At 50.2% G+C, this 26,588-nt stretch overlaps 11 protein-coding genes across 11 annotated transcripts; 7 read left to right on the top strand and 4 right to left on the bottom strand.

The window, feature by feature from the left end:
* Nucleotides 1–12: 12 nt before the first annotated feature.
* On the top strand, nt 13–1,239 carry F9C07_2128605 (acyl-CoA N-acyltransferase). Its single transcript, XM_071509101.1, has 4 exons — nt 13–147; nt 209–406; nt 463–906; nt 962–1,239. The coding sequence occupies exons 2-4, from the start codon at nt 266–268 to the stop codon at nt 974–976; spliced, it is 600 nt and encodes a 199-aa protein (XP_071363767.1). The 5' UTR covers nt 13–147; nt 209–265; the 3' UTR covers nt 977–1,239.
* Nucleotides 1,240–2,210: 971 nt separating this feature from the next.
* F9C07_2965 (uncharacterized protein) lies at nt 2,211–4,394 on the top strand (the record flags this gene model as incomplete). The annotated part of the gene is made up of 2 exons (XM_071511039.1): nt 2,211–2,609; nt 2,958–4,394. 2 exons carry the CDS (start codon nt 2,211–2,213, stop codon nt 4,392–4,394), a joined length of 1,836 nt encoding a protein of 611 aa, XP_071363766.1.
* Nucleotides 4,395–4,490: 96 nt separating this feature from the next.
* On the bottom strand, nt 4,491–4,808 carry F9C07_2966 (uncharacterized protein; the record flags this gene model as incomplete). The annotated part of the gene is made up of 1 exon (XM_071511040.1): nt 4,491–4,808. One exon carries the CDS (start codon nt 4,806–4,808, stop codon nt 4,491–4,493), a length of 318 nt encoding a protein of 105 aa, XP_071363765.1.
* Nucleotides 4,809–5,860: 1,052 nt separating this feature from the next.
* Nucleotides 5,861–7,893, top strand: F9C07_2967 (uncharacterized protein; the record flags this gene model as incomplete). The annotated part of the gene is made up of 3 exons (XM_041289636.1): nt 5,861–5,923; nt 5,992–6,418; nt 6,473–7,893. 3 exons carry the CDS (start codon nt 5,861–5,863, stop codon nt 7,891–7,893), a joined length of 1,911 nt encoding a protein of 636 aa, XP_041142702.1.
* A 728-nt stretch (nt 7,894–8,621) lies between these two features.
* On the bottom strand, nt 8,622–9,154 carry F9C07_2968 (uncharacterized protein; the record flags this gene model as incomplete). Its single annotated transcript, XM_071511041.1, has 3 exons — nt 8,622–8,707; nt 8,938–8,978; nt 9,096–9,154. The coding sequence occupies 3 exons, from the start codon at nt 9,152–9,154 to the stop codon at nt 8,622–8,624; spliced, it is 186 nt and encodes a 61-aa protein (XP_071363764.1).
* F9C07_2277414 (uncharacterized protein) lies at nt 8,995–16,539 on the top strand. The gene is made up of 4 exons (XM_071510242.1): nt 8,995–14,638; nt 14,690–15,367; nt 15,428–15,884; nt 15,936–16,539. The coding sequence occupies exon 1, from the start codon at nt 11,011–11,013 to the stop codon at nt 14,239–14,241; it is 3,231 nt and encodes a 1,076-aa protein (XP_071363762.1). The 5' UTR covers nt 8,995–11,010; the 3' UTR covers nt 14,242–14,638; nt 14,690–15,367; nt 15,428–15,884; nt 15,936–16,539.
* Nucleotides 9,243–10,307, bottom strand: F9C07_2099777 (uncharacterized protein; the record flags this gene model as incomplete). Its single annotated transcript, XM_071508908.1, has 4 exons — nt 9,243–9,553; nt 9,580–9,808; nt 10,078–10,232; nt 10,274–10,307. The coding sequence occupies 4 exons, from the start codon at nt 10,305–10,307 to the stop codon at nt 9,243–9,245; spliced, it is 729 nt and encodes a 242-aa protein (XP_071363763.1).
* Nucleotides 15,234–16,366, top strand: F9C07_2970 (putative LaeA-like methyltransferase; the record flags this gene model as incomplete). The annotated part of the gene is made up of 4 exons (XM_071511042.1): nt 15,234–15,367; nt 15,428–15,538; nt 15,616–15,884; nt 15,936–16,366. The coding sequence occupies 4 exons, from the start codon at nt 15,234–15,236 to the stop codon at nt 16,364–16,366; spliced, it is 945 nt and encodes a 314-aa protein (XP_071363761.1).
* Nucleotides 16,540–18,325, top strand: F9C07_2079694 (uncharacterized protein; the record flags this gene model as incomplete). The annotated part of the gene is made up of 2 exons (XM_071508847.1): nt 16,540–18,095; nt 18,210–18,325. Exons 1-2 carry the CDS (start codon nt 16,733–16,735, stop codon nt 18,323–18,325), a joined length of 1,479 nt encoding a protein of 492 aa, XP_071363760.1. The 5' UTR covers nt 16,540–16,732.
* On the bottom strand, nt 16,540–26,411 carry F9C07_2277412 (WD repeat protein). Its single transcript, XM_041284694.2, has 7 exons — nt 22,653–26,411; nt 22,048–22,286; nt 21,861–21,986; nt 21,677–21,808; nt 21,067–21,627; nt 20,824–21,010; nt 16,540–20,774 (listed from the first exon to the last, which is right to left on the bottom strand). The coding sequence occupies exons 1-7, from the start codon at nt 22,741–22,743 to the stop codon at nt 19,072–19,074; spliced, it is 3,039 nt and encodes a 1,012-aa protein (XP_041142699.2). The 5' UTR covers nt 22,744–26,411; the 3' UTR covers nt 16,540–19,071.
* Nucleotides 24,471–26,000, top strand: F9C07_2973 (uncharacterized protein; the record flags this gene model as incomplete). The annotated part of the gene is made up of 2 exons (XM_071511043.1): nt 24,471–24,530; nt 24,588–26,000. The coding sequence occupies 2 exons, from the start codon at nt 24,471–24,473 to the stop codon at nt 25,998–26,000; spliced, it is 1,473 nt and encodes a 490-aa protein (XP_071363759.1).
* Nucleotides 26,412–26,588: the final 177 nt, after the last annotated feature.

Below are 26,588 nucleotides of genomic sequence, written 5' to 3'. Positions count from 1 at the left end.
GTGGATGGTTCACGAACGACCCACTTAGCGGCGCAAGGCGTGGGCGCAGGGCGCGGTCACTCTAAATTTTATCTTCTCTGATTCGCGGGAGTTTTGGTCCCAGAAGGACTCTGTATTACGGAGTAGACCCGGATCCACAGCCTGCATGTGAGTAATGACTCCTAACAGTATGACTCTTTTGCAAGTAGCTAATGTATATATAAAAAAGAAATATACCTTCGAGTGCAACATCTACAAAATAACCCAACCTAAAACCATCCCTACAATGGCATCAACCAACCCCCTACAATCTCCAGCCCTAACCGGACTAAACGCCTTCACTCGCCCTCTAACCGACGCAGATCTCAAATCCTGCGTCAACGTTGAAAGTTCATTCGTGGAGCACGAGAGATGTTCAGAAGAAAAGGTACCTAACCCCCTAACCCCAATCAACATCAATATCGCATACTTAATCATATATATTTCTCATACCGGCTCAACCAAACCCCCGAACTCTGCCTCGGTCTCTTTATCAAAACAAATGACACGGAACAACTCATCGCGCATGTCATTGCTATTCGATCCCTCTCGACAACGATAGAGGAAGGCTCTATAGAAATGCCCAGTGGCTGGCAATCTCGCTCTCCCAACGACCCTGTGATAATAGATGGAGAGGTCATCGGCAATGATCCGCGCGGTACTAATATCGCGGTTCATTCTGTTGCAGTCCTGCCTGAGTATCAAGGGACGGGGGTGGGGAAGTGTCTTGTTAAGGCGTATGTGGAGTATATCAGGAATGCGGGCATAGAGGCAGATCAAATCATGCTGATATGTCATGATTATCTGATTCGGTTTTATGAGAGTGCGGGATTTATGAATCGGGGGCCGAGTCCGTCTCGGTTTGCGGGTGGGGGGTGGTATGATATGGTGAGTTTTATTATTGAATAGGTCTTGAGGGATTGATGTGCTGACTGGTTTGTAGGTGTTGGAGGTTTGAAATATGCATGGTTGTTAGGGTTTGGTCGTGGTGATAGTACTGTTGTATATAATTTCTCTGTCACGGTATACATTATCGGTAGATAGCTCGGGGATGTATTCTTGCTAAGAGCTATTCTTACATCCATCGTTTGATCTACACGATTATCGCTCAACCTTGATTGAAAAGGGAAGATGCACGGATATGGATGTATTATTATCTTAATCATTGTTACCGCACTGAGAAATAGTATACATATGCGACAGATATCATTCCAAAATACGTAGACTATGTAGTTCTCTGCTGTTGTTCTCATTCTCATACTGGAGTCTAATGGCCTGGTCAAATCTTCTTTCTCTTCCTCTTCTTACTCTAGTCATGTGGTTAGGGCGGATATCCAAGGTTCATCACCAATATTCACTAAGAGTCGAAGTCCGCATAGGGCACCGGAACGCCACAACATATAAACTACGACGAGGTTTCTGTAGTCGATACCAAAAGAGGGACTTCTACATGTACATTGTAGTTTGGATATCTCCCCCAATGTGACGGGGATCTAGCATATATAATGCAATTCTCATTATTAATAAAGGTCATTGTCTCGGGTCTTTGTTCCAATGGAGGCCAACTCCTATAATTGTCATGTAGGCAGTGATTCTCTTGACCTTGAAATAATCATCAGTATCTCTGCATCTTGTTAAGCTCGACGAACATTGTCTGTATATTTGACAAGTTCCCCACACCAGTCCTGTAAAGCAGGTCTGTGTCTATTATATTCACTGCGCGTAAGCATCCAGCTGGCTAAACCACCTCCTTGCTTGTCCAATCAACCTGGGGCTAATGGCATCCATTGTCTGGTTCCAGGAAGCTGTATGCCTTGATTTACCACCTGGACATTGGTTCACTGTTCTATGTGGAGTTGTTGTTTAGCAGACGCGTTGTGTCGCTCCTTCCTTCCTTTCTGTACCCTCCCATCCTTAGTCTCCTCTCTTCCCCTCTCACGATCATCATCTCTTTCAAGCCGATCGCCAGCGCTCGAGAGGCCAAAGCTTTGTTGAACGTGAAGCATTTTGCAGACAGTGAATATTATACATCCTCATATTATCTTTGGCTGTTTATAGCCACACCTGGTCGAATCAGATCTCCTCAGATCAGTCGAGCCGTTGCTCCTGACAGCGATTTCAGTTCTTCGAGACCGTTCTCAAACCTTTTTCGACAAACAACTTGTTCAACCCGTACAGCCATCATTCCCAACATGACTTCTCCAGCTGAGCAGATGTTTTTGTTTGGAGAGATTATCGACCCTGGGCCCATCTCGGTTCTGGCGCTGTTCGGCTACGCCGATCTCACAGCGGGGTCTGCGATCATCTTCGCGACCATAACCATCTCCGCATACATCGCTAGCGACTGGAAATTCCTCAGTCCCTGGATCTCGGCACTTCTGACGGCAGTCGTTCGACCCATCCGCGCAGTGGTAGTCGACACAAGCTGGGTCCTCATGCAGCTTGCCGCCGTTCGGTCTCTAGACGACGTTTTCACGACCCTGCGCAATCTCGAGGATGGGGTCAAGAGCCGGATTGTCGAGAGTCGCCCCAGCCGTTCCGTCTGCGTCGTAGTGAACTGGTACTTCCCGTTCAATCGCCCCCTGGCAACAGTGTGTCGATTGTCTCTGTCGTTCATCTGCGCAACAACCGTTTACGGTCTGTTTCTCCCTGCAGCTTGACACGTCTTCGGTCTCGTCATAGCTGTGAGCTTGCCACAAGAGGAGCTTTCGTACCACTGCTTCGACGTCTTCGGACGGTTCGAACAAGGGAAGCTGAACCGACGCGACTGGCTCGAAGTAGTCTTCTGCTTCGGTCAAGAGAGCGGCTTAGAGTTGCGTGCGATAATTCGAGACGACTGGCAGCTGCCACGCCTGATTGAAGGCGAGTTCCACCACCTCTACATCCTTGCTTTCGTCACTACCAGTGTCTTGTGTGCCATCCTGGCGGCGCTTTCCTAGTACACTCTCGCTAAGGCCGTCCCTTCCCGACGTGCCGCCAAGCTGCAGCCTGCAGTCTCGAGAGTGGACTCCACCGGCCACGAGACACAGCTCCGAGGGATGCCCCCGACGCCGCGCGAGATTGATCTGTGGAACATGATTGACCAGTGCGAAGGCGTGATCGCCAAGCAGAAGGGGCTCATTATTGCCAAGACCGAGGAGCTTAGGGTAGTCAAGCAGCGGATGGAGGATGGCTGGGCGCTTGTCAAGAAGCTGTCTGCCCGACAGGCCCTCATCGAGGAGACCCGACCCCGCGAGACGACCGTCATCGTGGAACTCCGCCAGGAGCTCGCGGTCAAGAAAGGGCAGCTCATCATCGCCCAGGGAAAGCTGAGGCACGTGCAGGACGATACTACTGCGAAGGAGCGGTCCCTCTGCGAACGGGTCGCCCAGCTGGAACAGCAGCTGGCCCGGGAGAGGGAACAGGCGGAGGCCGATTCCCTGAGTGAGCACCGTTCACTCAGAGCAGAGCTTCAAACTCGGAAGGACCAGCTTGTAACCCTCGAGCACCGCCTGGCCGCTGCAGAGGCCCGAGAACGGCAATCTCGCGGCCATATCGACACCGAACATCAGAATCTCGTTATCCGTAACAACGAGCTCGTCGCCCAAAACCAGGAACTCATGGCCCAGTGCCAGGCCTCCCAGACTGAGCACGACCGGCTGGAACTGCAGGTCCGTGACTCATCTGTGGCAATACAGGAGCGCGATGCCGCCCTCGGGCGTGTCATCCTCCTAGAGACCGAGCTCGTGACGACCAAGTCGTCTGCGGAGAGCGTGGTGCGGCAGGCGCAGGAGTCCCTAGCTCACGCATACAAAGCTGACGTGGCTCTTCGGCAATCTATGCCGGACCTCCAGCACACCTGTGACCTGACTCTCGCGCAGGAACGTGCGACCGCCGACCAGGCCCAGAAACGGGCTTCTGACCTTACTGCGGAGGTCAATGTTCTCCAAGGTAAGATCGGTATGGCGATGAGGGACGCCCAGAGGAGCCACAACCAGGCGGCTGCTGCTGAGAGGACGATCCAGATCCTCGAGCACCGCCTGTCCCGTTGGGAAGCTTCGCACAGTTCGCAGGAGATACCCAAGCGTCCATCCCGGGACGTGGGGTCGATCTCTACTGCGCTCGCGCAGAGCCAGGTGACGGTCTCCCAACAGCAGACGGAAATCAACGACCTCCGCCGCCAGCTCGGCGAAGCCAAGCAAGGGTTTCTGTGGCCCTCCGAGCAGGTGGCCCAGGAGGGCGTTCAGAAGCTGTGGGAGGTTCTGAGTAATGAGAAAAGAGCGCGGACGGAGGACAATATCCGTTGGAGCAGAAAGACGCGCGAGCTGGAGGATGAGTGCCAAAAGCTCCGCATCTCGCTGTCCAACGCGGCGGCGTCGACGCCTGTGCGCCGTTAGGGTGACAGGCGTCTACCCACTATTCCCTGACCTCCTAGAGGGACTTGTGAGCATCCCTTATGGGGATGTTGCGCAGAGATCCTGGATCGTGGGGCATTACTCATCCTGTGCGCCTGGGAGTTTCTGTGATCGTTCGCAGTGGGTGGAGGTTTCGATCATTATAACTGTCCGTGCGACCCGTGGGGACGAGGACGCGGTGGGGTTCCCAAAATTGGGAACACACGGTGTGCGCTTGGATATAATGACCGATTCCTCCTCAGCGACGTAGCATTCCGTGTGCGGTGGTGGCAGGCTTGGGGTCCCCTTCTGCGGGACAAGCACACGCCGCGTTGATATAGTTACATCGCCCTCTTTACCTCGGAGGTTTTTGGTCAATGGAAGTTGGCCCGTGCGTGTGTTGGGTGGGTTGGGCATTTTATGGGGTCCCCTTCTGTGGGACAGACACATTTCGCATCCACTTCTTTCCGCAATGACCCTCGCCAGTCCATCGGAAATGATGCCAAGTCAGGAGTGGAGAATCTAGTGGGAAACAACCAAATTCGAGAAAAAAGTTTGAAAAATAAGAACTCAAGAAAAAAGGAAGGAAAAGCTTATTGAACCTTGAAGATAAGGAAGTTACTGTCTTTGTCTTCTTATTGTCACTTGTTGCGTTCCTTTTTTTGTTGTTGTGGTTGTCGTCTTTTCGGTGGTGTTTCTGAAAGGAAAAGACGTCCGAAATGAAAAATGGTTCCTGAACTTTAACCGCCCATGTCAGATTCAATTCCCCCCTCCAAGTGTGATTGGATTCCTCGTGCATTCTCCTCGTGTTTCATCGCAGGGGCTCCTGCATAACTGCGCATCCATTCTTCTCACCTCGTTCTCTTTCGTTGGTGGCTGGCGATTCAATCGACTCTCTTTAACCGCTGTCAACCCAGTCGTTCGTTCCTTGCGACCCAGTCAAGCATCCGGAAATCCCACTCTGTGCTTGCCCGAGTCCCCGCAATTCTCCATCTCGGTTGCGACAGCCTCCAAAGTCCAAACGCGCCCGAAAGCCCTGATCTTGGTGCTAGCCCCATCATCCCTTTTGAGAAAGGACAAACAGTCGCACACACCACTCTCGCTCGTGTGAGGGTTCTCCTTTCGCTTTCGGACAAGCTCAATGGCCCTTGTGTGACGGGCCGAAGCTGATATACGCGTGTCTCTGCGATCTCCAGCCCTGCGATTGTCCAACGGCGATGCGCCACTGATTCTCGCAACCGCCGATCGAACACGATCCACTTCTTGTTTGTCACTCGCTATTGGGATCGGCTCCCCCTACAAAAGAAACACAACTTCCTCGGTCACTGATATCGCCTCTGCTGCAATTTCTCACTTCGCCCGGCTGGCCCGACGAAGTTCATCCTGCCTGTCTGTGACTGGCTGCCCCTCCTTAGGCTCATTCGAAGAGTCGATCGTTTTGCTTCTCGGCAGGACCGAGGACACACAAAATGCCTTGCTGCGGCGATCGTGAAAAAGGCCCAGTATCCTTGGAGGAACAATGGGACTACATTGTACGTTCCCTCGGGTAGAGAAACCCCCCCGGTCGATGTCGCTTGGCTGACATTGATGCGCTCCCTAGAATCTGAATGACTTCAAATCAGAGTCTTGTCTATCGCCATTCTCCTACTTCTTTCTTTGGGTCTTCCTCTTGATTTCAATAGCGGTGTATGCGGTTGACACCTTCACGGCCGTTAATCTACTCGCATTCTCGAAATGGGCCGGACAAATCGAGCCTGCCATTCCCTTTACCGTCTCTCGCTGGATTTTTGCCGTCTGTATTATCATCTCGTTCGTTCTCTTGGTTTTAAGATGGATCCGTGCTATTCGCGCTATTCGGTCCGGCAGTATCTCGCAGAGTTACTTGGACTCCCTCGCGGTGCGCCTCCAGAGTATTCGTCTATGGTCCAGTGGCCATGGATGGAAGCGATTCCTCGTCTTTGCGGAGCTCACCAAAAGTAAAAAGGGGGCCGAGTATGTTGCGCTGTTTGCGTATTTCTCCTTTGAGAGTAGGTTTAGCCATTGCCAGTTCTCAACCCGATGAATACTAATTCAATGGCTAGCCTGGATGAATGTCCTTATCGCCGATGGGCCGCGTCAAGTCGTCAACGCAATCACGTTGTATTCAGTCATGCGCATGGATCTGCTTCCCGGTGGGGAGAATGCGTCCAAGACAGATGATTCATCTCCGTTCATACAATTCTTTGACAATGTGAAGATCTTGGCCGAAAATAACACTCTGCGGGCCCTAGTCCTCTTTGGCATGCTTTTTACATTGGTTATTTGGGTTTTGTCTATTCTGAAGCTGGCGCTCGCCATTATCTTATATCTCATCTTTTTGTTCCACCATATCCCTTCCCAAGATGGCTCCCTGAAAGCCTACTGTCGACGAAAGATCAAAACCCGTCTCACTCGCATCGTGCGTCGGAAGGTGGACAAGGCTTTGGCCAAGGGCATGGTGTTGCAAGAGCGAAAACCAACCCAACCCAACATGGGCTTAAATACGAACCCTACCTTGCCCACTGTCGGTAGTGATGACAAGGCGCCCACTGTCACCACTCTTTCGCGCAGCACAACGCAAACCACATTGCGGTCGTACTCATCACGCCCGGGGACAGCCGCACCGGATCGGGCCCCAACCCTTCCGAGCGTGGCAGCGTTCGAAGACAAACCCCCGCTCAGCCGAACAATGACTCAATCGTCGGCCTACTCTGCGTCCACTTCGCTCTCGGGAAGTACGGCAGTCTCAGGATATAGTCCTCTTGATCGCCAAAGCTCTCCAGTGCCGCCAGTACCTCCTCTCCCAACTCAGATTCCTATGCCTGTTTCACGGATCCAAACACCGATGTCAAGGTTCAATAACACACCAGGACCCGCAACCGCACCATCAGTCGGTGGAGTGAGTGGTATGGCTTCGGCGCATAGTTTTGGTGACACCGGCGACACTCAGAGCCCCTATGATACATACGCACCTCACGATCTCGCATCAACTGCGCCATACCATTCATATAGCCCAACAGAGACTACGGCACGAACTATGACACCAGGACGGAGTATGTCCCCGGGGGAAAATGGGCCTCTTCGAACCTTTTCACCTCCCGGTCCTAGTGGCACTCCTACCTTGCCTCCGCTGACTGGCTACCCAGCGCGATCGTTTGGCGCGGCCGGTCAACCTCCGGCTCGACCCCAGCCCAGTTTCAGTCCCGTTGATGGGGCGGTGATGAGAAACTTCTCCCCTGTCGCATCTCGCGGAGATCCGCGCCCCTCAGGATCAGATGGTTATGCCCCATTCAATCCTCCTTCCAGAAATTCCCCAGCACCTTTTACGAGGGAATTCACCTCAGATTCTCCCGTGTATCAACAGGCAGGGCCGAGTGCGTTCGCGTCGCCGGTTGAATACGATGATAGGCCTGCACCTGCACGAGCCTATTCCAATAGAGCGCACCCGCCTCAATCACAGAATTATGGACAGGATTATATCTAGCTACGATGAATGTGTTCATTAGCGATAGTCTAGTTCTTTTGATAAGTATTGGACTATCGTGATTTTAGATTATCTAGTAATGTATCGTGGATGTAACAATGCGTTATCGAGTATAGATTATTTTCTATGATGCTAGTGACACTAGTTATCTTTTAGTAATAACTGTTAAGAGTGTAGGACTCTAACGTATATCTTTGTGTGCTTTTCTGTATAGTCTATGTTATGTAGCAATCTAGGGAATAAGAAGTGGTAGCGGAAAGTTGCGTTCATACAGGAAGGGCGCGATGTAATGTTGCAATGGAGCGTCAATAAGTTCACAAAGAATACTATCTTCCTCAACGCCATGCTTGATATGGAGCATTATTGAGAATACTGGCATTATAAATCCATAAGTGGTCGCTTCTCATCATCGTGCTGCCATAATCTGGTTACTCTCCTATCAGGTTAATGATCTTGAATCCTCGTGCCGTTGGATACACAAAGAAACCCTAGGCTCAGAATAACAGAGGAATCATTCCTTCTATGACTTGGGACTTACAAAGACTGAGTGCTTACCTTGGTTTCCTCCATGAAGTGAGGAATCTTAGAAACCTTGTTCGTGAAACACCTAGGGGCGTAGCTACTCTTTAAAGAAGCCTTAGCTGTGCGCCTTCACCTTGTCGTCTTACTGCGAAGCAAGTCAACCAGAACTTTGAACATATTGTAGTCATCCTCTCTCGATAAATGGTTTAAAAGCCTCGTTTGTATCTAGTGGGAGGAAGGAGAGGGAGAATATAGTCCTTGATATCGAGATCTACCCCTCTGCTGTGGCTATCTAAGAGAAATGGAGTTGATCATTCATGAAACAATGAAAGCGAATGAAGCCTATCGCGAATGCCATCATTGATCTTCGACTGGTATATATTCTTGGCTTGCATTGGATTCGTGGGCGAATAATTGGTGTTCATGACCCTCGTTACAATTGAAGAATTTGGTATCTGATGTGCTTCGCCCGTGCTAGATCCACTGGTATATCGCCAGATACACAAAGCAACGTGGATATACCTTGGCAAACCGAGCAACGGAGCACGGAAGCATGATACGTTCTGAGAAGAGGTGGCAAGATAAGATTGGAGTTATGTATTTAACAGATTGCTATAGCAAATACGGAAATCTAACTCTGGGGTTACGTTGATACAAGGTAGACTACATGCTGCGCTCACCTTGCACACATTGTTTCATTCTGCTGGTTTCTCCAATTCTCAGTCGAAGCTTTCTTCATGAAGATCTTATTTTGGCCAGTCCCATATTTTGATCTCTGTCTAGGATGTCATGGAGCACCGTAGAACAACCGAAAGTTAGTATCGGAATCAGAGTCTTTTCTTGGGATGAACAATGAAATAAGTCTCATCCCTCTTATGGAGCCCCGCTTCTTTAATTCGAAAACCATAGTTTGCCCTCACTGCTGGACAGTTTAGAAAATGCTGAGGTAACCCAGCCTTCATCAATGCTCGGTAATAGGCTTCTCTGCTGGGAGGATGTAGATCCCAAGCTTGCGCTATACGTCTCCAATCATCCGCCTTGCCCTCCTCCCAATTATATGTGCAAGCGCGGCAGTAGGTACCTGGCTCCAACGTCTGTGTCCGGGAATCCCAATTTGGAAATGCGACTGTTGCCTCATCTACGACCAGGGATATAGGAACTGACCGCCGTCTAGGGTGTCCGGAGTGGATCCCTTGGCGTTGTTTCCTTTTCCATTGTTGAACCCGACGTTGTTCATCTTTTCACGTCTCTTTAGGCGGGCCTTGTATGCCCGTTCCATCTCCTTACGACTTCCATGAAGCTGCATCCCGACGGCTTTTGCTTGAGTAACATCGACAAAGCGGTATCGGGGCGGTTCAATATTGTAAATGACTGGGTGTGATATAATATCTTTCTGTTTCGGTCCAAAGTGTAAGCAAACATCAGCTACTCGCGCCAATCCGTACTCTGTTCGAGGATAACTACATCTATAGCATGAGCGCGTGTGTTAGGTAAGTAAAGGAAGGGCCCAAAATCTGGACATGTTCGCACCATGGATGACAGAACTCTGCAAAAAGTCAATTTATAGGAAAATATGAAGAGCATTTGGTAGCGTCGATAATACAGATCGTGTGTGAGGCGTGCGTCTTCAATAAGGCGTAGGCAGGTAGTGATTCTACTAACTGTCTTCCTAGCGTGTCCACTCGATGCAGCATCCCTATGCTGCGTAGGTCGAGATTGAGAAGTATTGAGTGGAGTATTTCGACGGGAAGCTGATAGACCAAAGATGTGGGCCTTGCACTGGGTTTCATAAGCTTGTTCGGTGGAGCTTTGTATAACTTGTAATTGTTGTCTCTCAGTCAGAACTGAAGGACATCACCGAGCGGCTTCGCGCACTGGTATGCTGAAGCCATGTTGGAAGTGAAAAAAAGCAGAAAGTTAGACTTAGGACGCTTAAATCCTCGGCTTTGATAACATGTATTGTCTCTATTCCTTTGAGCTGAAGGCAGACCGTTGATGAATGAACTAGATGGACGGCAAAACCAATCCGAGAGATCCACTTTGACAGTTTTTGCTTATATCCCTACGTTTTTCCGCCCTGCTAAAATCGTGAATACGTCTTCAAGGTAGGGAACCGGAACTGTGACCTGATTGGGGGCAGTATTTCTCTCGTCATACTTCCCTAGCTAGGCTAGATTCCTTGAGAAATGTGAGGGATAAGATGAATCAATAAATGGATACACTTGTAAGTTTGATACTTGGACATATCAAACCAAGAAATATTATCTTGAGACTGCCGGCCACAAGAAGTTAAGTGTAAAAAATCCGCTATAAACAAACAACTGCCAAGAAAAAAGTGGAATCCATTTCCGATTCCACTTGTCTGACCGCCTTTTGGCTCGACCCTCACCGACAAGAGACTCGGGGAGCGACTGCGGAGGACATGCTAACTGCGCTTCTTCCTCGTCTTTGCGTCTTAATTCTCGACTCTGACGGCAAACCCAGGGCCTGAATACCAGTATGGCTTCAAATCCCGCCTGAATCTCGAAACGAGACACCGCGTCGTTGCTCAGCTGCTCGCCAATCATCCCATGTCTACACTGATCGCTCCTTTCAATGGTGTCTCCCCTTCTCTCACCTCTCGCCCCTAAACAAGACGAGTTTCCTCAAATTTTGGTCGCCTCGGACGATGATCGCAAGTCCCGCAACTTTCCGACATCTCGACTGGAAGGTTCTGCAGTCGCCCGAATGATGGACGGGTTACACAAAGGGTCCGGCAAGCAGCAGGACACGGACATTTTTGCGGGGTCCTCACTTTCAGAGAGCGTATCGCCGAGTCCCGGACAGAGGCAAACGGAGGCAATAGCGGAAACTAGAAATCAGGAGAAAATGCCCCGGAGATCCCGACAGCTCCAACCGTCACCTTTGAACCTGCTAGATGACGGCTTCGAAGCTCCGGTGGTCTCTGAAGCCCCAGATGCAACGAAGAGAAGATCTTTGGGTGCAGAGCCACACCGAAATGGTTCGCAGGTCAATGGACACAGCGCTAGCCATCACCGGTCTCCAAGCCAGCGAACTACGAATGGCGACCAGAAGAACGCACAGTACTCCTTACCACCCGACCAGGCTTTTGGCATGGTCTTTGAGCACTCTCAGGGACCTGGCGGTGTTAATGGTAACACGCCCCATAGGACTTCTTTGGTAGATGTCATTGATGGACCCGAAGTTGCGACTGTCCTTAACCAGTGGTCTGGGGAAGTCTCTCCTGTCAGGAACCAGGATACGGATCGAGAGCGGGTTCCGAAATTATCTCCCGCCAAAATAGAAGAGCTCACGTCGTCACCTCAGTCGATTCCTTATCGCGCGGCGGATAGCGAACATAGTCGCAGGGTTGTTTCTGACCAAACGCATGCTTCAAACTCGCAAACGACTTCGACGGACGAAGCCTCGCCGCTATTGAACGATATAAAGTTTCCACCCGATCATGCCACGAAATCCCGAACAAACAAAGAATTCACTCTTGACGGAGGCTTGGCGAGACCGCCCACGTCGTCTACTCGACATCGTTCACAAAGCTCACGGGCCGTTTCTACCCCAACCTCTGCTCGACGACAAACGCTACCTAGCAACGAACGCCTTGCACAAACGTGGGCATCCCGCTCGAAGCATGATCGTCCCAGCATAGGCCGGGGATCAGAATCTAAACACCTGAATCCTGCACCAGAAATGTCCGATTCTACACTGCCTTCACCCATGCCACCGTCTATTCCCCTCCCTCCTTTGTCTATTCCGACTTACCTACAATTAGAACTTGCATCGGGCCGACCTTCCCCCTTGTACATCCATCCCTCAGCCTCCAGCGACTTTCCGTATGAGTCCTCTCGCGTAAAGCTTGAGCGGCTGATGAACTTTTTTATGCTTCCGCCAGTGCTAGAGCAGGTCTTTTGGTTTGGAATACTGGCTTGCTTAGACTCATGGCTCTATTCCTTTACTATACTTCCTCTTCGCTTCGTGAAAGCTTTGTATATATTGCTAGAATCTTGGATGGTTAATCTGGGCGTCGAGTTTCGGTTCCTGTCCGGCTTTATCATTAAAGGCGTGGGAAGAGTATGGCGAAGGCGCAACAAGATATCTGGAGACGGAACGGACGAGCAACGCCTGGTTTCAGAAGCCGAAGGCCGGTCGCGACAGGAGTCAGCTGGGACTGAACGAGATGTGAAAACGAAAGCAGCGGAGGCGCGCAGACGGTGCCGCTCCGATACACATCACAAGTATCAGCACCGTCGACAAAAGTCCATTCCGTCCACATTGCTTCCTGACGATAAGGCGGACATTCTCAAGGGTCTACTAATGATCGCCACATGCGCTGTTCTCATGTATTTTGACGCGAGCCGAATGTATCACTGGATCCGAGGACAGGCTGCGATCAAACTCTACGTGATCTACAATGTGTTGGAGGTCAGTGACCGGCTATTTGCAGCCATCGGACAGGATGTGCTGGAGTGTCTTTTCTCGCGGGAGGCTCTGGAACGTCGGCCGAATGGACGAAGCAAAGTCTTCCGGCCGTTCGGGCTCTTCTTGTTGGCGTTGGCCTACACGGTAGTACATGCCACGGCGCTTTTTTATCAGGTCATGACGCTGAATGTGGCTGTCAATTCATACTCGAATGCTTTACTCTCTTTACTGCTGTCGAATCAGTTTGTCGAAATTAAGTCTACTGTCTTTAAGAAATTTGAGAAAGAAAACTTGTTTCAGTTGACTTGCGCAGATGTGGTGGAGCGCTTTCAGCTTTGGCTTATGCTCACCATCATTGCTTCGCGCAATATCGTCGAGACGGGCGCGTTCAACTTCATTGGCAACCTGGGCTCCAGTTTTACCAGTCAGTCGACGAGCACCAATAGCACACCGTTGTCGACGCCACCACGAACCATGTCGTCGATCCTACCGCAATCGTTCACGATTGTGCCTTCATCCATCATTGCGTCCTTCAGTCATGTGAATTCGTTTCTCCCCACTCTCGCCCAGGTCCTCGGGCCCTTTTTGGTCGTATTGGGATCCGAGATGCTTGTTGACTGGCTCAAACATGCATACATAGGCAAATTCAATAACACACGCCCCGTCATCTACAAGCGCTTCTTGGACATTCTGACCAAAGACTACTACACGAATGCCTTTGGAGATCAGAATTTGACGCGTCGGTTGGGACTTCCGGTCATCCCGTTGTCATGCCTCTTCTTTCGGGTTTCTGTCCAGACGTATCAGATGTTCCTGGCCGCTTTGTTGCCGCAACACCCTTCGTCTACGGCTGTGGAGTCGACATCGTTATCTTCTATCTACAGCCACTATGTCCCCGCTCCAATCCCGTCCCCGCCGCCGTTGACACTGCGGACGATCGTGCCAGCATCTGCGGCACATATGAACGCTTTTTTCCAGCAGCTCCTAGCGAATACCATGCCATCCCCAGCGCAGTCCGTGTACATCTTCACCGTCGTTCTCATTCTGACGGGATATGTGGTGTTACTGATCGTGAAGCTGCTACTGGGAATGGTATTATTGGCTTATGCTCGCTCCCGCTATCGAGCGATGAAACAGCGGGAGACAGAGCAATCGTCTCATGAGAACAGTGGCCCGCCCCGCGCACGAGAATATGCGGTAGAGGGCAGTCGTCGGTTTGGCGGGTGGGGGGTGGTGGAAGTCAATGACGACCACCGACGGTGGATTTACACGGATGATCCCGAGGGACTACGACGGCTGAAGGCCAAAGAAGAAAAGGAGAAGAATTCCAAGGAGGAGCTGAACATGGACCATGTTCGACGGTATGAGATGGTGGCCAAGAGGATCTGGTGATTTGATAATGAACCTTGTACTTTTGTACCTTAGATTACGTGTAGATACCTAATCAGATTGTAGAATAAGTATATATGTGGCGTTGGTGTTGTTATTTGACCGCGAGTATGTAATGGCGGATGCATGTCGGTCTGCAAGTGAACGTGGCTCCAGTCCTTTTTGCCGGAACGACAGCATGAAAAAGGAAATTGTCATTCATACTTCGAGACCAAGTGGAGCCTTTTGACACTTAAACCTGAACCTCGGGAATTTTCTGCCGCATTTGAATTTTTTTACTACCGGTGTTTGACTCCACTACCAAGTGGCTCGCTCCAACTTTGGGACTAGCGAACCTCTTTTTTCTCGAAATCCCTCACAGTGCAGCGCTGCCTTTTCTCAGGAAGAGATATGTGAGTGGGTATATAGACCCCTTCCTCTTCTCTCTTCCTTCATGTCTTACTTATGTCAGGACTCGCTAAGCTAGGATGGACAACAAGCATGGAACCCATCAGAGCACAAGGCAACCCCATGCAACATTGCCTGATTGCTTTCCTAGTCTGAATCATGTTCAATCCCCGAAGCCCGAAGGAAGGACGGAACAGTACCTTGGCAGGAATCATGGCCTCCCCACTCGCTCTTGTTAGCGTTAGTGTGGAAACTCAGCCCACGAGCCGGAAAGCCACGCTGCTGTCAGTGGATCCCCTCGTGCCAAATAGTGTTTCCCTTAGTGCTCATTCCGAGACCTTGGGTCAACGGTTGGAGTGGTCTTAGTCCACTTGCTAAGGATCTTCTTGGTCTAGGCTTCGACAACAGAGTCAGGGGGTTCTTTCTTTTTTCCCTCGTTTACCCTGTTGAGTGTTGTGCATGGCCATTGACGTCTTGGAAATGCCTTACCCATAACTTGACATGTGGAGAATACAGGGGATGGTCATGACGTTATATGTAGGAATTGGCCCCGGTGTCTTGGGTGTGAGGACAGTCGTTTCTTTCCCTCGGATTTTAGCCAGTAATTCATGATGGTGGGCTTCGTACACACATTGTTGTTAAGGCTTTGGCGTCGACTAGAGAAGGTTCTGGCCTGTACAGGCTCGGTGTCCCTAGACGATGAGGTTTACCTGTTGAATCGCAGTCCCAAGGAATCTGCCAGGTAGGTAGTTTATTACTCAGCTGCCTGCCTCATCCTGATGGATAAAAGCTAATGGCACAGACTCAATGCCCAGCATAACTTCCTCGTCGACTTAATTGGGGGTAAACCCATCCATCCTGCAATCCCGATAGAGAATATCACGGCTATAGCAGACGTTGCAACGGGGACTGGGTGAGTGTGCCCAGTTCTCTCTTTCTTTTCGTTTTTGGCTTCCAACAAAAGTACAATGGCGTGCTAATAGACCTAAGGATATGGCTTTCGTCCCTCATCACGGCCCCCAAAGTGCATCCTACCGATCGTCTCTATCTCCACGGCTTCGATATCTCCTCCGCCCAATACCCATTCTCCAAGGATATTGCACCCACTCATGAACTTCATCTCTCCACTCATGACATGCGCAATCGGTTTCCCCCAAAGCACAGAGGCCGATATGATTTAGTACACCTCCGGCTCCTCGTCGGTGCCCTCAAGGAAGAAGATTATCTTCAGTCGATGCGTAACATATTTGAGCTGCTGAGTACGTTCCTTCCCTTTTCTATATCCTAACCATGTTAACAGAAGTACGCAGAACCAGGAGGCTATCTCCAATGGGACGACTGCGACACAACTGCGTTCTCTACCGCGGAATCATCGCCCGATCCGTTCATTCTCCGCATGCAGGAGACTGTCGCGTCGGCAGCGGTGAACCTGGGACTATGTCCGACGGCGCCGGTACTGATCGAGAAGCTAGCCAAACTAGTCGGTTTCGAGGATGTATCCCGGCAGTCGTACAATACCATTGACAAGCCGTATTTGCATAATTCCGCACGGGCATGGCTAGTCCAGGTCTTGCGGTCATTGCTGCCGAAGTCGATGCTAGGAACCGGAGAGGTGACGGAAGAGAAGGATGCCGTGGACCGGACCGAACGGTTGGTGGAGGAGCTGGAGACTCGCTGTCGGAATGTTTTGCCGGTGGTGAATCTGCATGTTGTTATTGGAAGGAAGCCTTTATCGGGTTGATTTTGAGCATTGCATTGACGACGATACGAGTTTCATTGAGTCAGATATGGTTGCATCCTTGGTTGTTCTTTTCATCCTGTGCCAATAATACATGTATCGATTAACAATGTATCAGAGTGATATATATACGATTGAATCACATAATACTGACGCTTCTCCACGACATCATGACATCCTATATTCTCATGACCTATCTCGCTACACAATTGCGAATATGGTTTCCTCTTCTCACCACCTCGCGGATCTATCATACCAGCTACGCAACTTGTTTGAACTATCTTTTCTACTTGAACCAGCTGCACCACTTGAAGGTTCTATATAGGCCCTCCTTCTACAACCTCTATACCCCTATCATCACTATCTACTATGCTCATCAAATCTACACCACCAATCCATCCAAACAAGGCCACATCACACCAGCCTACAATGGAGTGCCCCAAGACCTTCTCATCTTCATTCTTTAACACCGTCCTCACACCCACTACCTCCTCTCCCCGTCTCCCTCAAACTTCCCCAGAACCAGACTACCTCAATCCTACATACAACCTCACCCAAAACATCCCACCAATACACCCCTTCACAGCACCGAAAACACTACCTCCAATCCACACCTCAGACAAGCACACTATCACAGACCGCATCAAGTTCGCTTCCTCCCTCCTCTCCCACCCACACTACAACCCACCTCTACAAACCCGCCTTCGCCTGCAGGAGTACAAAACACTTTGCAACAATCTCCTCTCCCTCACCCAACCAACCACACAAACCGGCCTGCAGGCATACAAAGCATGGCTCCAGAAGCGTACAGCATCAATGCAACCCGGCTTCCAAATCAAAGCCCTCCACCCCAAAATCCACCAAATCGAAACCGACCTGAAAACCAAATTCCTCATCACAGAACCCCTAAGCACCACCCCAGCAACCACCGTCCTAGACCTCAACCTCAGCTTCTCCAAAACGGACCTCCAAGCCTTCTCCAACGAAACCCTAACCCTCCACCTCCAAGTCCTCCTCCACCGCTACAAGAACTTCATCCCCCCAAGCACCAAGAAGGAAATGGATTTCTTCAACCCGATCAGAGTCCTACACTATGCTCCCTCTTTGTATCACACCCACTCACACCCCACCACAAACCAACCAACCTGGAACAGACCCTTCTGGACAACCATCAACAAATACCTCACCAAAGAACTCCCCACCTTCAACCAACTCCTCACAACCACAACCCCAACATCCGCCCTCCTAAACTCAGTCCCAGTATCCCTCCTCTTCACCCGCACCTGTCACGACCATAACCTGGACATCGTGGAAATGAACCACGTGCTAGCCCACATCCTCTCTCCGGATAGTATCCCCCTCCCGGAAATGGATATCGGGGCTTTCATACGTGACAGGGATCCCCTGGGACTAGCGAAAAGGTTGAAGAGGGATTTATCGGTTGTGCCGGGCTGTGGAGTGGAGAGTCCTCTGGGACGTGACTTGGAGGTTGTTTTTGATGTTGTGGGTGGGCTGCAGGAGGGGTTCTTTGAGTTGGGGAGGTCGAGGCTTTTGAGCGTTCCTAGGAATTGGGATGGGGCTTGTGTTGGAGGGTTGGACTATGGGTCTCTTGAGAGGGAGGATGACGAGGTGGTAGATAGAGAAAAGGGCGGAGAAGAGGAGGTTGAGGAAAAAAGAAGTACTGATGAAGATGATAGTGAAGAGACTGAGGAAAGTGAGGAAAGTGAGGAAAGTGAGGAAAGTGAGGAAAGTGAGGAAAGTGAGGAAAGTGAGGAAAGTGAGGAAAGTGAGGAAAGTGAGGAAAGTGAGGAAAGTGAGGAAAGTGAGGAAAGTGAGGAAAGTGAAGAGAGTGAAGAGGATGATGATAATGATTCCGACAGCGATACTCTCTGTAACAGAGATGATGCAGAAGTCAACAACGGCGCGAGGTGGTCAGCGCTTCTGAGGAAAGACATAGCGTGAAGACGATGCAGAGGTGGCTCGGGAAAACAAATTTCTCATGGAGAAAGTCTGAACTCAAAGCACCGACAATGGCATAATTGATGTTTTTGTTTATCTCAGGTATCAAGACTGATAACATTTGGAACGATGGCATGGGGTTGGATAGCTTGGACACATTGGTCACTTGCATTGGCAGTGATGTCCGACCTCATGACCTGCTTTGATTGCTCTTGTACTAGCGTATCTTTTCCTAGTTCAACCCTTATCACAACACATTCTTGCTTACCTACTATACTCTAAAAATTTACTTTGGGCGCTTGTTGTCGTAGATAGGTTGATATACAAGTAGCATTATAGGGGGTTGATATGCAGTATTACTCTTCACTCTTTCAAAGACATGAGAAATAACGTATAATTGGCGTCTCACGCCTTTTTGGCAAAGCTACCGTTTCAGGTATTTACCTGGTTCTGAGTCAATATAAAATGGGATGGACCTTTCGCGTTGGTAACCCTTCAGTAATTTACCATCTCCTTTCAAAGTAAACTGCTGGGCGCTTCACTTCACATTATTTTTCTTATAGCCAATCTAGTGCAACCCGGAATCTATTGATTCTTATCATATCAATATTCAACTTTGTTAAATTTGCGCCAACGTTGAAAGGAAATTGAGAAATACTAATAAAGATCGTTCCGAATGAAACTGACTTTCTCCCCATTAAATATTATGCTCTAACTCTGCTTAATCCACTTAAACACCTCTTGGTAGATCACTTACGCTCCCTCTCCGGCAGGCGCGAAAATACATAGCTAAAGATCTCCCGACTCTTGTACAAGTTCTGCACGCGCAGCCTCTCATTGTACAAATGCGCATTATCGCTCGCCTGCCCGCAGGGAAGATTGGCTGCCGGCGCCGAGAATTCCTTCTCCAGAAAACGGATTGTCGGAATAGATCCTCCCTCGCGGATATATATAGGACGGACGTCGGACGGCCCGGGCACCGGTTCGGGAGGGGGAGGCGTTTCTCCCTGAGGCGAGGGAGATGTTTCTCTGGTGGAGTCACGCGACACAACTGCGGGACTTGATTTGCTGGTTAGTGTCGAGGAGGTCGGCACGCCCATGCTGAGAGAGCTGCGTTGACGCGTCTCGGCCTTCCTTGCTGAAGATGTAGTCGACGACATGATGATACGATCAATATGGGAAGCAAGGCTATCCGAAGAATCTTTCCGAGTAAGTCGAGGACCTGGCTCCTTGGATAGCTTGCTGACCGTTCGGTCTTGTAGGTTCCGCTGAACTGGAGGATATTGATGTTTCTGGCCCTGCCTGTCTGGCGTCCAGGCCGCTGTGATAGCCTCCGCAAGAGTCTCGAACATCTCGTTGTCTGGATCACCTAACCAGGGATCGGATTTACCCGTGATCTCAACCGTCAGGTCGTTTTGCGATTCCAGGAGATCAAATTGTTCCTGCGCATACATGGTCAAACTTGCTGCAACATCGTCTGCTTCCTGGTTTGGCACTAAACGAATGGATACACTGGCTTTCGCCCGGCGTGAGATGGTTGTCGTCGTGCTCTTGCTATTGCCCGGCACCTCGATGGAGTGAATGGTAAGGGCTGGCTCCCTCCACCGATGCATAAGTGAGTCAATCAAGGCATCGCGATCGGTAATCTCGGGGTGCTGTTGCAGAAGGATCTGCGCGATGTCCGCATATCGCTGCTTCTCGGCCTCAGGGAGAGGCAAGACTCGGTCCCGGAAGTCGGGGAGATTAATGCGGCCTTTAGGCCCCACTAGAGTGCCGATCAGCAACGTAAGGTCCTTTAGCGGTTCATCCAGCAGTGCACTTCCATCAATACCGCTATGAAGGTCGGGGTGGTCGCTAGTTACAATCAGGTTCGCATGGACGACACCACGTTGTCCGTAGGTCAAGCAGGGGTTGTAGTCATCCAGCCAGTAACTGTTGGCAAGCAGGATGTAGTCCACCGAACCAATCTGCTCCTTGTGTTGTCGAACGGTTTCATGGAAGCCCTGGGAACCCGATTCTTCCTCACCTTCGATGAGGAAAGCAACATTGCATCGGAGCGCTTTTTGGCGTGCAAGATCCGCAGCCGCGTATAAAGCCGCCAAGATGGGGCCCTTGTTGTCGGATACACCGCGGCCGTATAAGAAACCATCCATCGAAGTAAGCTGGTAGGGATCCGTTTTCCACTTGGTAAGGTTGGCATCAGCCCCAACAACATCGTAGTGGCCGTAGAACAAAATAGTTTTGTCAATCTTCTCCGAGGAAGTTGCGTTAAACCGTGCGTAGACAATTGGATTCGTGTCTTTCCCGGTGGTGAGAAGCTTCGTTTTTGCTCCCAGATAAACGCAGTGTCTTCGCAGAAACGCTGCACCTTGATTGCATTCGCCCGCGAATTTGGGGCTAGCTGAAACTGTCTTGAAAGCGACAAACTTGGCAAGGCAGTTGACCATTTCATCTGTACGTCGTTAGCAACAATGTTTATTCAGGATCGCATCGTCTCTTACCGTTGTTGATAGGAGGTAGTTCGTTCTGCTTTAGGGACACGTCTGTCAAATCCCAGATACCAACAGTGTTGTCGTTTCCTCCTGAAGCATAAATAAATCGGTCTTTGTGCCGACCAGCGGCCGACGCGAGCATTGTTCCCTCATGAGCGGCCCAGCTACCAACCTCCTCAAATCGAGAGTTAAATTTCTAATCCCAGAACATATTAGATACGTCTTCTGGAAGGTCGGATAGAGAAGTACTACCTTGACGATTCCGTTTGAGTCGCCACACACAGCCACTCCATGGATGATATCTACCGCCCACAGATCGCCGGTGTGCCTAGTGATGCGTTTAACAAGCTGATGAGAGTCTAGGTTCCAAATGTTTAATGCGCCACCTGCGAGGCCACAATAGAGAAATGACCCGTCAACCGCGATGGAGAGTACTGGGTCACCATTCTGCAGCTTTGCCATCTGGGACGGCGCCGCGTTGGTTTTGTCCTGATCCAGACTCCAAAGTTTGACAACGCCATCCCCAGCACCGGTGATGAGTACTTCCTCAGATGGCGCCGACTCAACCAGCCCTCGGACCAGGAGCATCGTGTATACATAGCCATGGTGGGAGAATATCCTGTGGTGATCACGTTTAAAGGTGAGAACTTGCCCACCCTGCGTGACCGAATGGCTTCCGTCCGCTCCCGCCTCCGGTCTGGGAGCACGAGTGCCATCAGGACCCCGAGAATCAAAGAACCTATGGGTCCTTCTCGACAGGTGAGCCGCTGACAATTGTGTGGCAGCCGCATCAGCTTGTGAGATATCACACCACTGTGCCACGTCAGAAGGGTCATTCAAGCGAAGTCGGCTGAGAACTTACCTGGATACTGGTGTTCTGACCGGCGCAATAGATCGTCTTCAAGCTTGATGAGTAGGCCACTGCGAAAATATCACCTACGTCATGGTGGGAGTGAATCGAGTACAAGCGATCGAAGGTCCTCGTCGACCACACCTATGCATGTTAAACCTCACTTTGCGTGAATCATGTTAGAGGGTAGGATTACATTGACGACTGAATCTCCGCCGCTGGAGAAGAGCAACTCTTTGTCCTCGGAGAGATGAAGATCTAGAACGCTTTCCTGGTGAGCATGCACCGAGAGCACAAGCTCGTATGTCTGTAAGGACCATGCCTATCGGAGGTAAGCCAATTTAGAGTTGCAACGGAGTAAGGAAAATCGCTCCGGCACATACTACAATGTCTCCGCCCTGGAGACCAGCAAACACGCAGTCATCGTCTAAGACTAGCGCTAGGACAGACCGACTGGCCTGAACACGGTGGCCGATGCCACATTCAATCATCGCATTGGAGTCATTCGCGTCATCGTCCGTGAGGTGCGTAGTTATAGAGCGCGGATCAGATTCCCAGGTTTTAGTCTGCTCATCAATTTCGGATGTGCTATCCGATTCATGTAGTACTGTGTGGTCCATCGCTGGCACGCAATGGCCGAAAAAGTCTCAGCCGATGTATTCTATTCGGATATCAATTGATCAACGGTGTGGTTCCACGTGACACTCTTGCAGCCACTCTTCCTCTGTACAAGCCAGTATTATTGGGGGATATACGTCAAAGAGAGAAACGGATATACAAAAATTGGAGATTTTTAGTACATCAAGGTGGAAAAGAGTATTGCATGAGAAAGCAAAAAGGAAGTTGAGTCAATTGTCCCAAAACGGTAAGGTCTTGGGACTGGACCAAATGTCGTGATTTCAATGGCGGTGATGTATGGCAAATGCACAAAAAGTGTGGCGGTGCACCAGCGAACAACAACACCGTCGAGCAACAACCTATTACCTACCTTTTTTCTGGTGGAATGGATATCTGCCACAACACCTCTGCCTGCGGTCGGTCAACACGTTGAAACTTTCTTTAATTCTCTGACCCATCATTCTCTCTATCTTTACCCTCAAAACTTACATCCACCCTGGAAAAGAGTAACAAATGCGTGGATCTATACGAGAAAATAACTGACCTGGGTTCCCAGAGTAAACGAGCTATTAACGCGTCATTTTTGCTTGGAGACATGGTTCGAAAACCATCAGTGAGATGTGCGGTACAGGGTACGAAGAAAATTAATGGTCAAGGAAGTTTGAAAAGGTGGCATACTGGCCCTATATGTGAGATAACGGGGTCCCTTTGAAACCGGGCACGGTTGCTATCAGTGGGAAGCTGCATATTAATCCTCGACGGCATGGAATCGATCCGCCAGTGTGGTCCACAGAAATCGACCAAGAGTGAGTTTGATTCGAGCCCCTGATCATCATTGCGCAGCATTGATCGGGTTACGCTGCATATTGCGGGCTGGCTGTACGACCTTCTGGGCAGCTATCTGAAATGGTCTTTTTATCGGTAGCACTGCCGATTTTCGTGGAGCCATATCGTACAGCCCTTCTCCTTGGATCCAATTCGATGTTCTATATAAAAATCATTTACAGCCCAGAATCGTAGGCCTGCGTATGGTATGGTATGGTATCTCCCTGCGGGTGTGGCGGCACAACACCAGCCACAGTGGCGGTGATAGCATTGACCAATCACGCCGGCCAGCATCACCGCCATTCCTTTGGACATGTGCCTTCCATGTCATGGGGTTTTTCGCTTCCCCTGACTAGACTCGTTTCTATTCTAGTTGAATGAGTTGGATGTATTCTTTCCGAGAAGGAAATAGGATGCGTCATCGCCGAGATAACACTCGGACGCCGGACTATTTGCCTCATTATCAGGTACAGACAACGAAAACATTGTCTTCCCCTCTCCTTCTACCCAACGGATCTTCAATGAGGCGATTGGCACCCCACAGGGACACCAATAGGGCTGTCAGGGTGTGCGGTGACAGCGAACACTGACCCCACCGATTGGTCGCGGCACAGTTTATACGAACAGCCATTCACAGTCTATTTCCCAAGGCATTTTTTCACCAAAATCGGCTGCCTTGTTACTGAGCGTCATCGACACCCAACCGTACGCTTTTGGCGGTGTTTAATCCTGCTCGTTACTTCGTGCCCATTTTAGGCGCCTGAGTCTATCTCGTCCTTTTTCAACCCGCCCAGCCCCCTCATTTTCCCCCTCTACCAATTTTTTCCCTTCCAATTATTTGACTTATCAGAACACCTCGTTCGTGGCCTTTTTCTCCGATGCAAAGCGGTTTCGTATCGTTTGGTCGTTTGACTTTCCAACATACTTGTTAACTCTCCGGAAATCGCCGTCTGATTGTATATATCCCTGACCACAGCTGGGCGGAAACTGTTTCCATCAGGCACCAGCTTTTCGTGCATACAAATTTGCCATCTCATTCTTTATTATATGAGCCCATTCAGCCCTGCTGCTTTTCGTTTGTTTTCTTCCGGGCCTAGAACGATAATTTTCTTTCCCAAAGTTTAAAAGATCGGGTCGATTCTCCACCCGGTGGGCTTAGTTTCGATATATATATACTCGACCTTACACCGCTCGTCTCGGGGCTATTCGCTTGTCACTTTATAAGCGATCGCCTATCAGCATCCCTTAGGACGGACTTTGATGCGGACGGATCAACATCGCGATTGACTAGAAAGTCGGTCGTGACCTCGACATTGATCACCATTCCAAGAATTAAGCAGTGCTATACTGCTAGTCAATTATAATGGCCCCGTTCGGCGAGACCATTGCCGTGATTGATAAGTCCGGCAAGGTAGTGAGTACGGTAGGTGTCATGTCCTCTGTGGTTCATACGACATTTTCTAACAGCTTTGTCTGGCAGAGCAAGCAATTGTTTGGTGTTTTCAGCAATGCCAAGAATGCATATAGCGCCCGCAAGGCCCAATTCCAATCAGAGCGGAATGCTATTATCGCCGAAAGAGAAGCTCTGAAGGCGATACAAAATTATACGATTGACGATGCGCCCTCCGTCGCCTCTTCGCGGAGAAATCGTTCGCGACACCATTCGGGCCGCAGCCACCATGCCCGGCACTACTACGACGACGACTATGAATATGAGCAGGACCGCGGTTCCGTTGCGTCGCGCCCGGATTCTTACTATGACCGCCCACAGGACCTAGTCCGTCGACATACCCATCATGATATCGCCATGCGGGGGCCCGAAGCTCGACCGACAACTAGTCGCTCAAAGTCAGATGCACACATCGACATGGACCTGGCGTACGGCGACTACAATCCTCACGTGTTGACCAAGGCTCCGCCACAACAAAACCAACTGCAGAAGATTGAGGACCCAGAACTAAGTGGTCTAGTAAACCGCGCACAATGGCTCATGGAGGAAGCCAACTGTGTACATCATAGTGCCACGGCCACGATTGCTCATCTTCAGAAGAATCCCGATGCCATGGCCGCAGTTGCACTCACCCTGGCCGAGATCAGTAAAATAGCCTCGAAGATGGCCCCGGCCGCACTTTCGTCGCTCAAATCGGCAGCCCCTGCCGTTTTCGCACTGCTTGCCAGCCCGCAGTTTCTCATCGCCGCCGGTGTTGGTCTCACTGCGACAATTGTCATGTTTGGCGGCTACAAAATCATCAAGCAAATGTCCGGTAACGGTAACGAAGTCAGTCGAGGACCAGACCGCGGGCTCGGCCCTCGACCGGGTGAGTCCGTCGGTATGGATGACATGGTAGAGATCAACACCGAATGCCTCAGCGGTGTTGAAATGTGGCGACGTGGTGTCGCCGATGCAGCCGATGAGAGCATCGGCACCTCTGTCGATGGTGAATTCATCACCCCAACTGCTGCTATGATGTCCGGCATCGATGTGACCACTGCACGCATGATGCGGGACCCTCGTTTCAAGTTCGACGACGAGGAATCGAGGGCATCATCTCACCGGTCTCATCGTTCACGCCCCCCAAGATCTCGCGCGCCTACCCGATTGGATGAAAGGCCAGAGTCATACGTGGCTTCCAAGGCACCGACTAAGTCCTTCTTCGGTATTTCATCAAAAGCGCCATCCAAGGCGCCGTCTAAGGCGCCATCGAGAGCCCCAAGCAAAGCTCCATCGAAGGCACCCTCCCGAGCTCCATCTAGGGCTCCTTCCAAAGCTCCGTCGAAAGCGGACTCCCACCATTCACATCACTCTCACCACTCTCATCACTCAGACCGGGACGCGCAACCCAAAGAGAAGAAGAAGCGATCCAGCAGATTGCGACTTATGTTTACTGCTTGATCTTGAAATCTCCCATTCTATATCTCCCAACGACAGCCTATGACCGCTATTGTATACGCTACTGTACATATTTTATTTGATGCCCCTATGACACGTCATTAACCACGACCAACATATGACCGACGGATACCAGTACGAAGTTGTTTCACGACCGACCTTTTCTCTCTCATCATCTCTTTCCTATCTCTCCTAGTCTTATCCCGGATCAATTCCGGAACTATCTGTTATCTAGTGATTGCATATTACGGCGTTGGAATGGTACTCTATAAGTTCAAGCATACTCTAGATCGGAGGGTATTTGTTTATCTTCGATTGATTCGCCTATCTTGACATAGACGGATTGCACAGTACATCACCAAAAGTGTTTTGAAATAATTCAAAGAAACAATTCAAAAAGACAATATCTCATTATTCTGTACATCTCCAATATTTAACAGAAAACAACCCCATAAAACCCCCTTCAAATAAACCAGGCACAAAGATCAGGTAAAATAATCATCCGCCTGCTCCTTACAGCACAAGTAACCAAACAGAACAAACAAGATCCCCACACCATTCATGAACTAAAACAACCACCCCTCCACAATA

The sequence above is a fragment of the Aspergillus flavus genome, chromosome 2, assembly GCF_009017415.1.
Source record: "Aspergillus flavus chromosome 2, complete sequence".
NCBI classification, from domain to species: Eukaryota; Fungi; Ascomycota; class Eurotiomycetes; order Eurotiales; family Aspergillaceae; genus Aspergillus; species Aspergillus flavus.
The sequence above is the reverse complement of the archived record's forward strand: the minus strand, read 5'-3'. Positions and strand labels throughout refer to the sequence as shown.